The 14,619-nt window shown below is 43.8% G+C and overlaps 1 protein-coding gene and 1 long non-coding RNA gene across 4 annotated transcripts in view; one reads left to right on the plus strand and one right to left on the minus strand.

Moving 5' to 3' along the window:
* The window catches only part of GTF2H3 (general transcription factor IIH subunit 3), a 15,297-nt gene extending 8,612 nt beyond the window's left edge, over positions 1–6,685 (plus strand). Inside the window, exons 7-13 of one of the 2 annotated variants that reach the window (XM_061603471.1) lie at positions 112–140; positions 234–308; positions 2,181–2,234; positions 2,899–2,967; positions 4,371–4,506; positions 4,604–4,636; positions 5,095–5,154. In XM_061603471.1, the coding sequence (XP_061459455.1) occupies positions 112–140; positions 234–308; positions 2,181–2,234; positions 2,899–2,967; positions 4,371–4,506; positions 4,604–4,636; positions 5,095–5,096 (398 nt within the window). In that variant the 3' untranslated portion in view covers positions 5,097–5,154. Of the gene's footprint in view, positions 1–111; positions 141–233; positions 309–2,180; positions 2,235–2,898; positions 2,968–4,370; positions 4,507–4,603; positions 4,641–5,094 lie in introns of both variants that reach the window. The other variant, XM_061603470.1, reaches the window with a different exon arrangement.
* Positions 6,630–14,619, minus strand: part of LOC133373525 (uncharacterized) — a 13,227-nt gene continuing 5,237 nt past the window's right edge. For both annotated transcript variants that reach the window (XR_009759686.1, XR_009759687.1), the window contains exons 3-4: positions 11,856–12,158; positions 6,630–8,775 (exon numbers count right to left, since the gene is read on the minus strand). This is a non-coding gene — a long non-coding RNA (uncharacterized LOC133373525). The remainder of the gene's footprint in view (positions 8,776–11,855; positions 12,159–14,619) is intronic.

Genomic DNA, 14,619 nt, shown 5'->3' on the forward strand with positions numbered 1-14,619 from the left:
ATGGTTAAGGAAAACACCTTGTAGGTTGCATAGAGACTTTGTGAACAAAACATCAGTTAGTTGCAATTTTATAATTTTTTCTTTCTCTCCCCCCCCCCTTTCAATATGCAGCCAGCCAGGAAATTAAATCTAGGATTTTGGTAAGGCTTTTCAGCTTTTTCTTTAAAATACCAGTAGACTCCACTAAGTTAGTATAGGATCTAGACTAAAACATGCTAAATTTTTTTATCCAGGTTATAAAAGCTGCTGAAGACAGTGCATTGCAGTACATGAACTTTATGAATGTGATCTTTGCAGCCCAGAAACAGGTGATGCCAAGAGTTTATTATGACACCTTATCCCTGACCGTTTTTTAACATGTTACACTCCTAGCCCTGTTTTTTTTTAAAACTAATTGCTCTTTGTTTAGATTATGTTGTGGGGTAAAATCTGATAGCTAAAAATGAAGACATGCACACACATGGTAATTTTGTAACACTTTTAGAGACTAGCACAAGTGAGGACGCTGTGACCCTCCAAACACTGTTGGACTCTGGCTGCCATCATCCCCAGCCAAAGTGGTTACTAGTCGGGAATGGTGGGCGTTGTAGATGTATTATGGCATCAGCTTTAGGAACGTAGAAAGTTGCCTTATATACAAGGACCATCAGGTCCATCTAGCTGAGTATTGTTTTCCATGTTTATTTATTGATTTATAAATTATTTATTTATTACATTTCTACCCCGCCTTTCTTTTCATGATAGAAACCCAAGGCGGCTTACATATGGTTCCCAGGCAGTCTCCTATCCAGGCACTGACCAGATCTGACCCTGCTTAGCTTCAGCAGGGTGTTGGCCTCACGTGCCTTCAGACCATAGCCTGGGATGTTGATTGGCAGCAGCTGTCTAGGATTTCTGACAGGGATCTTCTGCCTCAAAGAAGATGCTCTGCCTCAAAGAAGATGCTCTACCCCTAAGCTACAGCCTTCTCCCCCTCCCCCCCCGCCTCATCCACCTTGCAAGGGTTAGAGCTCACTTCATCACTTGCCTCTGCCATGAACTCCTTGGCCTGTTTAGGGTGCAACGCTAAACCATAGTTTAGCTTTATGGGAATGAGCTGCAGTGATGTGGCTGTGAGGAGGAAACTGGAAGCTTCTGCTTCCATTTCACGTTAACTGCAGTTTGCTGTGTCATCCAAACTGTAACAACACATAGCCCTCCAAGTCTTTTTTTTTTCTGGCCCTCAGGGCTCTGCCTGCCTTCCTGCTCCCCAGTTTGCACCCCTCTCCCCATGCCAGATTCCTCAGAGGCCCTGCTCGGTACCCTTCTCTAGTGTTTTTCCCTGGTTTGAATGTCTCCTTAAACTGTGGATAATGCCTCTTGCTTGCTTTGATGGGGAGAAGTGTGCGTGTGCACGCATGCACATATGTACATGCATAGAAACCTGAGTTTTGCATGGCTGGAATGTAGCCTATTGTATGAAGATAAGAATCGCATCCTTTGCTGTGTCTGCTTTTGCCTTTGCCCCTGCCCGTGACTCGTGTGCAGCCCCCAGAGGTTTGCTCGCAAGAGAATGCCCCCCTTGGGCTGAAACAGGTTCCACATCCTTGATCTTAACTATGGATAGTGGAAGCTAGCCAGCTTTATAAACCATGGTTTGCTAGTTAATCTAAAATGGGAGCGAAAGATTCTGAACTCCTTGCTGCCAGGCCAGGGGAGGAGTAGCATGCAAGCCCAGTGCTTGCTCTGGCTTGTTAATGTAATACTAAACTGTGGTTTAACATGTCATCTGAATCGGCCCACTTGGGTGAGGCTGATCTTGACGGTTTCTCAGCCACCCCCCCCCCCGGCAATATGGATTTCTCACGTGAAACCAGGGATGGGAGAGCCTATGGCACTCCAGGTGCTGCTGGACTACAACTCTTCTCACCCCTCGACATTGGCCATACTGGCTGGGACTGATAGCACTTGTAGTCCATCAACATCTGGAGAGCCACAGGTTCCCCATCCCTAGCTTGTATAGATGATCCTCTTTCTGGCTATTCCCTTTCTCCGCACCCTCCTTCCAGGGAAGCAGGGTACAAAATGAAAGGTAGCCTATGCAGTGTCCTGTAGAGATGGAATCTCTACTCTGGTAACGTTTCTCTCCTCCTGCCCCTGCTTCTCCATAAACCTAATTCCCATCTTCTCTGGTTTTTCAGAATATTTTGATTGATGCCTGCGTCTTGGATGCTGATTCAGGGCTCTTGCAGCAGGTATGATATATGTTACTGCTTAGTTGCCCTTGCCTATGGGGATGGGGAGAAGTCTGAGGGGCAGCTCAGACAAAGGCACAGCTGTCTGTCATCGCACTTTACTTGTGAGCTTGAAGGGCTTTGTTTTGCTGTGTGTCCTGCATAGCGACTACAGTGTTTGGAAGCCTTTAGGTCAGCATCCAGCCCCACAGTAGAAATTACAGCAAGATCTGGAGGGCTGCTGCTGCGTATGTGAATATTATAATTGCATGCCATTTGCATTATATTATTCTGTTCTTACAGGGATGTTCTTATTTTGGACTTCTCTTTAGCCATTTGTTTGTGGGAGGGCCTTTACTGGCCTGTTAAACCTTGAAGTAAGTTTTAGGATATCAGGAAATCTAGAAAATAGAAAGGAATCTTACTTTTATGGTGGTCATGAGGTCTAGGACCTTACTTTTTTAACAAGGGTATTGCCAAATATGTGTCGGCAACGGAAACATAGGAAGGTTCCTTATGCTGAGTCAGGTTGTTGGTCCATCCCTCTCTACACGGGCTGGTAGTAACTCTTTCAGACAGGGGCCTTTCCTAATTGTACCCAAAGGTGACAGGATTGAACCTGCTAAGCTGCCTGCTTGCTCCTGGCTTTCTGCTATTTCAAAAATGATAATACCATGTTTTCCAGGCTTGTGATATTACTGGCGGCATTTACTTGAAAGTTCCCCATATGCCCTCTCTTCTGCAGTATCTGTTGGTGAGTTCCATTTTTCCAGCCACCTCTAAACCAATTCTATTTCAAAGGTGTTCCATGAACAAGATCATAAAGACATTATTACTGAGCTGACAGTCATAATTGCAACTCATACGATGTTCTGTAAAGTGCTCTTTTTCTTCTTGGTTGGTGGGATGCTGAAACTTTTTGGGTCTTTGGATTAATTTCCAACCTAATGATTTACAGTTTTTGAAATCTTTCCAGGGAGGGTGAATGGCAAGAATTTGTGCTAACGTTTTGGGTAGGTGGGCCTTGTTTCATGGAGTATACGTGTATCAGTGGCCATCAGCCATGAAAGTTAAATGGTGCCTCCAGGTTCAAAGATAGTGTACCTTCAATTATCCAGTGCTGGAGGCAGACCACAAGTGATGGTTTAGCCACACACTGTTTATGAGCTTCCAGAGATATCTGACTGGCCCCCATTGGAAACAAAATCCTGGGCTAGCCAGACTTTGGTCTGATCCTTCCTAACTGCAGTATGACAGTGGAGCCAATTCCCTAGGGAGGTGGTGGGCTCTGCAACACTGGAGGCATTCAAGACGCAGCTGGGCAGCCACCTGTTGGGTGTGCTTTAAGCTGGATTCCTGCATTGAGCAGAGGGCTGGACCTGATGGACTTATAGGCCCCTTCCAGTTCTACTGTTCTATGATTTTATGGTCCAGGAAGCTAGTCTTTAGCGGTCTTCTCATTCAGGAGTGGGCTAATGTAAGGCTTGTGGGATTTACCTTTGTTTTTTAATTAAAATGCCAAGGTCTACCAACCAGAGCCAAGGGCACAATAAAGGTAAAGGTGTCCCCGCACTTGTAGTGCAAGTTGTTTCCGACTCTTAGGGTGACGTCTTGCGACGTTTACTAGGCAGACGATATATATGGGGTGGGATTGCCAGTTCCTTTCCCGGCCTTTCTTTACACTCCAGCATATGCCGGGTACTCATTTTACCGACCACGGATGGATGGAAGGCTGCGTGGACCTCGACCCTTTTTACCGGAGATTCAACTTCCTCCTTTCGTTGGAATCGAACTCCGGCCGTGTGCAGAGCTTCGGCTGCGTCTGCGCCACAGAGAGTATCTTGGAAATAGTATCTTGGAAAGTGGAGCCAGATGCAAAATGCTGGCTCAAGGGGTAGAGCCAATTGCCAACTGCATCCTATTAACCACACACTGGGACAGTCTGCGTGTACAAGGATAAATCTGAGTTTCTGTGGATCAAGTGTTCTAATAACGTAGCTTAGAAAGAAGTTACTGTGTTGTTACAGTGGAAACAATTGGGAAGTGGAACCCCCCGGCAATCAGTGATCCAATAAATCCTAATCTACCATCATTCCACCTCTACTTTAATCTAGCAGATTTCTCCCAAGTTAGAAACTCTGTTATTATTTGTTACAGTGGGTATATCTGCCTGACCAGGAGCAAAGATCCCAGCTAATCCTCCCACCTCCTATTCATGTCGACTACCGGGCTGCTTGCTTCTGCCACAGAAATCTCATTGAAATCGGTTATGTCTGCTCTGTGTGTTTGTCAAGTAAGGTTTATTATGATTGGCTTTCTTGGGGTTTGGTTGACTTCTGCAGCCTTAACACAGCCAGTCTGAACGTGTCTGTTCTTTTTCTGCCCCACAGTATTCTGCAGTTTCAGTCCAATTTGTACTACTTGTGAGTAAGTGTCCTTGAGATTTTTTTTTTAATAAAATGTGTCGCATGTAGGGCTCAATTTGTTTTTCAGTCTCTGTTTTTTAAAAAAGATACAAGTTGCTGGCCCTCATTGTTGCAGAGATGTCACTCAGAAATGTGTTGACCATGTTGGTGGAACTGGGACCATGTTTAGTAGTCTGCCCTCTGTAGCCACATAACCCTACTAAACATATGGAAGATTCAGGACAAAAGAAATAACTTCTTCGCACAGTACTTGGTTAAACTATGGAATTTGTTCCCACAAAGTGCAGTAATGGCCACCAACTTGGATGCCTTTAAATTGCCTGTCTGCAAGACTGATCCTGGTTTGTTCAACAAACCATAGATAAAACAAACCATGGCTTAGCATTATGTGTGAACCCAGCTTCTAGCAACCCAGCCAGCAATCCCGATTATTCTTTTTTTTTGTCTTATTCCAGGACTGCATTCAAGATTTCACTGCCAGCTGTCATGAAGGCTAAGAAAAAGAAGTTGAAATTGGCTGTTTAATGGCATTGTCAGTGTTTGTTGAGTTCCGTGTGCTATTTCACAGCGCAGATTGTAGCTGGGAAGCTACTAGTGATGGTTATGGGACATCGGAAAAGAGGGACCTTTGTTATCTGCTACGGAACTAAATGTTTTGGATCAGCTGAATAAATATTAGATGCAACCATTCTGTTCAGCCACAGATGATGATGCCAGTTTGAAACTTGTGTTATAAAGTCATCTGTAACTGCCTTTGAACCAGTGGCTGTAGCTGGCAGGGATGTGAGGACAGCCATGGGTAAACCTAAGGGCGAGACTCCTCTCATATAATGTCCTTGGACCAACTTCTCCATTTGGAACAAATCAGACTTCTTCCTTAAGCTTTGACACTTTCCTTCCAAAAAGAAAGCCCCATTTATTTAAAAAGAAATCTAATATTTGTTTTAGGAACTGACATTTCAGGGCTCATAGGCTGGTCCTATAGAGTTCCTCTTGAATTAATAGAAAAGACTGCCCAATTTCAAGACTGCAGAAGCATTGGGCTCTGGACTGCTCTGAGCTAAGCTTTTCAGTACGGTTAGCAAGGAGTTTTAGGTATTGGTGTTTTCCTTTTTTAACAGTGATCACTGCGTCTGCTTTGGGTGTATGTTAGACTCTCCCAAACAGACAGCCTGCTCAGCCAAAACTTAGACTGGCACACTCAGACTAACCAATTGGAGTTAAATGCCACCATTTAAAGCACCCTAACAACTGCTTGGTATGTTTAGTAGTGAAATTGAGTCTCATGTATCTGTTTCTGGATACCATGAATGGTCTATTATCGAACTATTAAGGTCCTGACAAAGGGAGATCCTGCTCATGCCGAGGTTGCCTCTTTTGAGAACTGGGAAAGGTTTGATTCTTCCACACTGGAATCCTGAATAGCTCAGGACAAGAAAGATGAGATAGGAAAAATCTGTTGTGTCTGTGTTGAGTCACAAACTTGCCTCCTTTCCTGTATCTCTGACAGTGAGCCTTTGCTCTCTGTTTGTTTTTTCCTTGAAGGTTGGGCATTTCAGCACAGCCAAAATGCTGTTTCTTTTCTCCTCTTAATAATGGTTGCCTGCATGTGCTTTGCTTCCTGAGCCCAAGTCTAAACAATTTATGTTCTGTTTGGTAGTCCAGTAGGAACCATTGCTTTCTAGAGACTGTATAATTTATTAACAGGTCTGTGTATTATACTGAATCTTTTACTCTTTGCCAGCTAAATGCTGTTTTGTTTAAAAACTGTTTTGTAACTTTTCCTTAATAAACTGCTCATAAGAAAACAGGATTCAGGTTATACTCTGGTTTATCTTCAGATTGTATAAATCTTTCGTCTTTTACTAAAGAAAAACAAGAAGATAAAATACAACTGATAAAAACAATGTAAAACCAGAAAATTGAAAACAATGTATAATACAAAATATCTGAAATGTTCAATAACATAATAAAAGGACAAGTCCTTGGTGATAAATATGCAATGCATCATTCAATTTGTGCATTAAGGATTACTTTGTGATAAATTGGATATGGACTCTCCACTGGCTATTGTTTGTTTTGTTTACAGTTGATGGTTTACTATGTTGATTTGTTTTTGTTCCATTAAATTTAAAAAGGACAAGTCCTACCCTACCCACTAAAAGATGGGCACCACTGTAGAGGGCAGCTTACTTACCAAAAGCCTGAGTGAATAAAAAGGCCTTTGCCTGGTGCCTAAAAACTGGTAACGATGGTGCCAGATGTGTTTCCTTGGGGGCCACCACTGAAAAGGCCTTTTCCCGTGTGGCCACACCTCTCTTGGATGAGGCACATGGGGAAGGTCCTCTGATGTGATTGTCTCCCATCCTGTGTACTGTGGTTCAACACTGTGTCTGACTTGTGCTAATCCTAGCTAAGGGCTCTTCTAAAGCTCTGCATTGGAGCTTAGGAGCACCCTGACTCAGGGTTGGCATTCTCTTAACCATAGCTGGTGAACAGACATAAAAATCCAATGTGTTGGATTTATGTGCAAAAGATGGGTAGGAGCAAGTGCACAATCCCCTGGCCTACTAACAACATAGTTATTTATTTAAATTCCACTTTTCTTTACAAAATACAGTACTAGCAGCCTTGTACCTGGTGTTGCTTTCGAATTCTAGCAAACAAACAAAATCAGTGCAGTTTTGAAAGATTTAGTCCCCCATCTTGATTCAACTGTAGATCAAAAACAGATCAAAATTTCCTCCTTGATCTTCGGAACCATCATGCAAAATTTGGTTATGACATCTTAAGAGGTATCCAAATATATAATGAACAAACAACTTTCCAAAATATATAATAGAAACTCAAATCTGCTTACAAAGAAGATAATAATACATAAGTCACAATTTTTAAAAGTTCAAAATATTACCATTGCATAGTAAAACCAGGAGCAGTATGAAACAATTCAGCATAAAAACAGAGATGGGACTTTAACCTACATTAAAAGGTCACTGAAACAAAACAAAAGTCTTGGCTTGCTAGGAAGCTTAAAAGAGAGGGGACCAACCAAACCTCTAGTGAGGGAAGCCCACAAGTCAGATGCCTCCATAGAAAAGGGCTCTTCTCATGTTCCAACCAGTTGTGCTTTTGAAAGTGGTGGCATAGCAGAGCCTCCAACACTGAATGCAGTGGGTAGTCAGGACTACCAGGGAGAAGGTGGTCCTTCAAGCATCCTGGTCCCAAATCATTTAAGGTTTTATAGGTAAGATATTGGCTCTTTGAATTGCATCTAGAAACACACTAGAAGTCTGTGAAAATGAAATAAAACTGGAGGTTAATCTATTCAGCAAAGGAGGCTCCCAAAGTGAGCACTAGCCACTGCAGACTGGGTGATGTACGAATTATGTGTTGGCCTGGAAAAATAGCCGCATTTCCAATATTTTGGACAGCAACTTGGCTCCTTTCTGAGTCAAGCTGAGGTGAGCAGCAGCCAGGCTACCCGTCTGAGCACTTTGAATTGATTCAAGAGTGGACCAGAAGCTACTGGAGTCACACTCTGAAAAAACAGCTCTGAACTAGACTCTAACATCAGTGGCTGAAGTTTCTAACATGCATACATGTGTGTTAGTTGTTTGAAATCTATTAAATGCCTGAAAAGAAAAGGGTTGAGGAACTGAATTATTTTTAATATACAATATTCTTCCAGCAAGCAATTCTTACTACCCACCTGCAACCAGGCCAGTAACTGTTTACAAGCCTACATTATTCAGTCGTAATGGGAGCATCTCCTCCTTTCCCTTATTACTCACGACCTCTCACTAAATTTGCATGTTATTAACAGAATTATGCATGAAACGGACTGCAATCCTGTACATGCCCCTTCAAAAGGAAGTCCCATTGCACAGGATTGAAGCCTAAACCACCTTTCAAATGGGACTAAGTGCTATCTTGCCAATGGAGACAGAATGCATCTGGTTACCTTTCAGTTTTAAACATTAATTCCTCTTGCCAATGGTTCCGTGAAAGTTTGTGGACAGCATTGTGTGACCAAGAAGAGGCATGTAGCCTTCGCTTCTTTTTAGACGCTTCTTGCTGTGTGGGCATTTGTATATGGTGGCTGCTGGCACAGTGTCTGGGAAATAAGGACTGGAGGCCTGCAGGTGGAAAACAAGAGGGCCAGTTCAGACATTCAGGCTGTTAGTGAATTTTCAGTGCACCTTCAAATCCTGCTTTCTTCAAAAGAATTCAGGGTGATTTGTGCTGCAATCCTATACATCAGGGATGGAGAATTGGATCTGACCAGCAAGCCAGACCCTTATTTCCAAACTCACCTGGGAATAAATGCCATTGAACTCAACAAAGCTCACTTCTGAGTGAATGTGCATAGGAGTGCCCTGTTATGAGCGTGTGCCATTTTTTTCCTCACAATAGCCGTGTGAGTTAGGTTAAGTGAGGAGGCCATTATTAGCCTAGGAGTCATCTGTGATGTTCCTATATTAATGTATATATGGTAAGTGTTGTTGTTTAGAAGATACATGGTAAGTGGAGTGAAAGAGGAGGGGGAGTGAATGGGCAGTAGAATGCTAGATGATTGGCTGAGTGTTTAAAATGGCTGAATGTATAAAAGGAAGAGTGAGAGTGGAATCTGGGGGGGAGAAGAGAACTGAGTGGGTTGCTTGGTGGGGTTTAGAGAGTTGTTTGCCAGGAGGGAGGTGGAGTTCGGATTAGTATTGAGTAAAACCATATGCTTATGTGCCTTAAGAAGAAATCTTGTTAATCTTGTTAGCTTTGTTATCTGTAATAAATACTTAATTTGGTTTACCAAAGGCCTGATCCTTGGCTGGGGTTTCACAGACCAGAAGGGAGGGTAAGGTAATGACCAAGGCTGAAGGGGAACTGTAACAAATGGTGGCAGTGGTGAAGAGAATAACAATACCAGTATTCAGAGTCTCTGGGAATACTAGTATTGGGACGTTACTGGTGGTTGCCTAGCAGGGGGATCTGTTGAGATCTGTGCTAGAGCGGGGAGAGAAACCATAAGAGAGAGCGGTCCGGACTGGTGGAGTCCCTGGTGGTGCCTAGTGACAGGCAGTAACCACGAGCAGGTAGGAACCTGACAGGGAGAGCCAGGGAAGGACGCCTCACATCATCCAGTAAAGTTGCAAAGTTACCCAATGAGTGTTAAGGTTTTAGCGAGTAGGGCTTCCTGTTCTAAGCACCAGCCACTTGTAGCTGACTGATCAGCTAAAAGCTGCAATTCTAAACATAACCCACTCTAAATGGATAGGACTGCACTAAAAAAATCTTTTAGGCGGCAATCCTCTACCCATTTAATTGCAGCAGAAATACCTGTCAACTGAGGATAACACAGTGCAATCCTATGCATGATTTCTCAGAAGTGCAAAGGAAGCTAAGTCAGACCATTGAATCACCTAGCTCAGTATTGTCTACACTGACTGGCAGCAGCTTTCCAGGATTTCAGGCAGATAGGATCTCCCAGTCCTACCTGGAGATGCCACTAGGGACTGAACCTGGGACCTTCTGCATGCAAGGCAGATGCTCTTCCACTGAGCTACGCCCCGTCATCTAACGAAAGTAGCAGAAAGTACGCAAAGTTGCCCAATGAGTTCAGAGTACTAGCTACTCCATTCCATCCCTCTCTCTCCACTGGTTTTCCATCCACCTCCCCAACAATAGTCAACATTTTATGGCCAGAGAGGACACTCAGTCCTCTGGCTGTTTGGGGGGTTCTTCCACTTGGGTTGTTTTTCCATTACAGACCCAACCCATCTGAGATTTCCATCATGTCTGTGTGAAATTGTCTTGGCTACAGAAGCAATGGCACTCCTCATCTGCACAATGGAAATAGAGGACATGAGAGAGAGAGTGTGTCTGTACTTTTAATTGTGTACACCCTTTGTTACGTCAGTACGATTATCACTCTTAATCAATGCCTGAGCATGGGGACTTGCATCTAAGGCTGTGCACACACCATATAATCAAAGCACACTGCTCCCACCAAAGAATCCTGGGACCTGTAGTTTACTCCCAAACTACAATTCCCAATGACCTTAACAAACTACAGTTCCTAGGATTCTTTGGGGGGTGTCGTGCTTTAAATGGATGGTGTGTACGTAGCCTAAGGCTGTGAAAACACTAGTGGCCACATCTGGAGGGGGAACAGGTTGATTTGCCAATCAGTTGCCAAATCTCTTTGATGCTGAATTAAAAAAAACAACACGCTCAAGCTGCTCCCACCAGGTGTTACAGTAAAAAGGGGTGGGGTTTGGCCAGCATCGTGTGCCTGTTTTCAGAAGAGAGAGGTGGAGATGCACTGGAACCAGCAGAACCGGAAGTGCATTTCTACCCAAAGCCTTCCAGGACCCAAACTACCCACTGTCTCAGGAATGGGGAGCTTGTGACCCTCCAGTTTTTCTAGGACTACAGTTCTCATTGTCCCTGACCATTGGTCATGCTAGCTGGGGTTGATGGGAGCTGAAGTCCAACAACATTTGGAGGGTCTTGTACACTATTTTTTTTTTAAAGATTGTAAGCTACAGATGCTGAATTCTTTAGTTCATTTTTAAATCTCATTGTATAACATACGAGTGGAGAACCTCAGCCTCAGGGACAATACATGGCCCTCCAAGCCTCTCCATCTGGCCCTTGGGACTCTGCCTAGGCTACTCCCCTTGTCCCCATGCCACACCTCTCATCAGCCCTGCCCCACTCCCTCGGGTGATTTTGCCTGCTGAAATGTTTCCTTGCTGCGAAGATGCCTCTTGCTTGGAGACGAGAGAGGGGTGTGTATGTAGAAATGTTTGCCTTTTGTACGACTGGCATGTAGCCTACTGTGTAAAAGCAGGAGTTACACCTCTTGCTCCAACCACCAATGCCATGTGGCCCCTTGGCAATTGCCCGGGAATGTGGCCCTTGGGCTGAAAAAGGTTTCCCAGCCCTGGTACAGCACCTGCTTTAACGTTAAGTGTGGAATAAGTAGTAATCATAGTCACTTGCGAGGATCTTCTGTACTTTCATTTGTATGGCAAGCACTTTTTAAAACTGGGATGGGGAGCCTGTGGCCCTGCATATTTTGTTGGGCTCCCATCATCCCTGGACATTGGCCATGCTTCTGGGGCTGTTCGGAGTTGGAGACCAGCCAACATCTGGAGGGCTGGTGTTGCATGTAAGGCTACATTTTAAAGTACCAATTCTCCTTGGGCACTAAGCTTACTTTGCAAAGGTTTGGAGTATGAGTTGAAGGAAACTCTCTGCTGATGGTTGAAAAGAAGCCAGCTCCTGGTTTGGTGCTGGGCTTGCTGCCTAGGCTCTTCCAGCTGCTCTTACTTGAAGCCAGAGAAGAAAACTGGATGCTGGAGAATGTCCTTTGGGTGTCTCTTTCCATGGCAATGGATGACCCTGACCTGATGGTGACCCTGGGGGCTAACTTCTTTTTCATGAGCAGACCAAATTGCTTTTTCTCCTCCTCCAGTTGTCTCAGTCTGCTCAGCTTCTGGTGTTCCAGTTTTTTTATAGTCTGGAAACAAAAAGGGAGGAAAATGCTTTCAAGAACTTGTGCAATCAACAGAGGAACCTCCTATTTTGGGTAGCAGAATCCTTCTCTGCTATCTAAATGTCAGCAATCTGCAGCGATCACAGGAACTGTGACAGATTAAAGAGAGGTTCTAGGAGTGTATGTGTTAGAAGATAGACTGCTGAATGATTTCTAATAACTTGTTATGTGCCTTCAAGTCGATTACGACTTATGGCGACCCTATGAATCAGTGACCTCCAAGAGCATCTGTCATGAACCACCCTGTTCAGATCTTGTAAGTTCAGGTCTGTGGCTTCCTTTAGGGAATCAATCCACCTCTTGTTTGGCCTTTCTCTTTTTCTACTCCCTTCTGTTTTTCCCAGCATTATTCTCTTTTCTAGTGAATCATGTCTTCTCATTATATGCCCAAAGTATGATAACCTCAGTTTCATCATTTTAGCTTCTAGTGAGTTCTGGTTTCATTTGTTCTAACACCCAATTATTAGTCTTTTTCGCAGTCCATGTTATGTGCAAAGTTCTCCTCCAACACCACATTTCAAATGAGTTGATTTTTCTCTTACCCGCCTTTTTCACTGTCCATCTTTCACATCCATACATAGAGATTGGAAATACCATGGTCTGAATGATCCTGACTTTAGTGTTCAGTGATACATCTTTGCATTTGAGAACCTTTTCTAGTTCTCTCATAGCTGCCCTCCCTAGTCCTAACCTTCTTCTGATTTCTTGACTATTGTCTCCATTTTGGTTAATGACTGTGCCAAGGTATTGATAATTCTTTACAAGTTGGATGTCCTCATTGTCAACTTTAAAGTTACATAAATCTTCTGTTGTCATTACTTTAGTCTTCTAATAATTATATAGTATTTATTCCAATTTATTTTAACACTATTGTTGTATATTTTATTATTTTAACCTGCCCTGGGATCTATGGATGAAGGGTGGGATATAAGTTTTAAAACTAAAGAGGTAGACGAGACAGTAGGTTTCTGGTAAATATTTCAGACTCCCAATTGCTTTCAACAGTCCCAGCACCAAAAAGGATTTTTAAATTCTAAACTAGTTTCTTTAGAAAAGGATGGGAAACTAGTGGCCCTTCAAATGCTGTAAATTTCAAATGCTGCCTGGGGCTGATGGAACTTGGAGTCTAACAAACATCTGGAGGGCCACTGATTGCTGCAGTGGATTTTGGACCATAAGCGCAGATACAGCATAGCCCCAACCACTTCAACTTGCTCCCACCTGCCTTCTTTCTTACATCCAGCCCAGGGGATAGTCCTGGCTCTCAGCTTCCTTGTTGTTAGTCTCAATGTTGCACTCATAAACTCCTCTAGATATTTTGGACTACAACTCCCATCAGCCCCAGCTGTGATGGCTGAGGTAGATGGGAGTTATAGGCCACATTCACACCATGCATTTATTCCGCTTTAAAAAGTAATGGCTTCCCCCAAAGAATCCTGGGAAGTGTAGTTTGTTAGAGTCCTGAGAGTTGTTGAGATCCCTCTTCCCCTCACAAAGCTGCAATTCCCAGAGTTCCTTGGGAAGAGGGATTGATTGTTAAACCTCTCAGGGAATTGCAACTCTGTGAGGGGAATGGGGTCTCCTAACAATTCTCAGCACTCTTAAGAAACTGCAGTTCCCAGGATACTTTGAGGGAAGCCACGACTGTTTAAAGTGGAATAAAAGTCTGCTGTGAATGTGGCCATAGTTCAAAACATGAGGAGGGCACCAGGTTGGCAAAGCCGGCTCTAATTTGAAGGGACTCAGATGTAGATTTGTATATTGTTGTGGGATTGCTTGGAGGGGACAGGCTGTACAGAAGAGGGTTAATGGATACAGGAGATCTTCTGGGGACCTCCTTAATGGTCCTGGCAAGAATGTTAACCACTTTCCCTTTCTTAGGGGCATTGTCTGATTGCTCCAAATAGCCTCACATCCACACCATACATATTTAAAGCACATGACTTTCCCCAAAGAATCCTGGGACCTGTAGTTCACTCCTCACAGAACTGCAGCTCCCAACACCCTTAACAAACTACAGTTCCCAGGATTCTTGGGGGAAAGCCATGTCCTTAAATGTATGGCGCACAGCTAGATGGCTCACAAAGAGTAGTTAGGAAAAGTTGGAGGTAATAGAGCCTCCTCTCGGCACATCTCCTCTCACCCCAGTAAAGGATGATACAATCCAGATGTCTGGGTGTAAAGACAGACTGCAGTTTGCAACGTGACTAAGAAACACAGAGGGCTGCATTTTGTGATCTCTGCATTGGAGGCTGGACCATAAAGGCTGATATGCTCCCCTGACCACCTCAGTGCCTGCCTGCCTGCTTTCTTTCTTACCTACCTACAACCAGCCCAGTTGATGGTCCTGGCTCTCAGCTTCCTCTGCAGACACACCAGTTGCTTCAAAAGCAGCCAGCCAGTTTTCTCTGGGTGTCTTTCGAAA

The sequence above is a fragment of the Rhineura floridana genome, chromosome 19 (genome assembly GCF_030035675.1).
Source record: "Rhineura floridana isolate rRhiFlo1 chromosome 19, rRhiFlo1.hap2, whole genome shotgun sequence".
Lineage (NCBI taxonomy): Eukaryota > Metazoa > Chordata > Lepidosauria > Squamata > Rhineuridae > Rhineura > Rhineura floridana.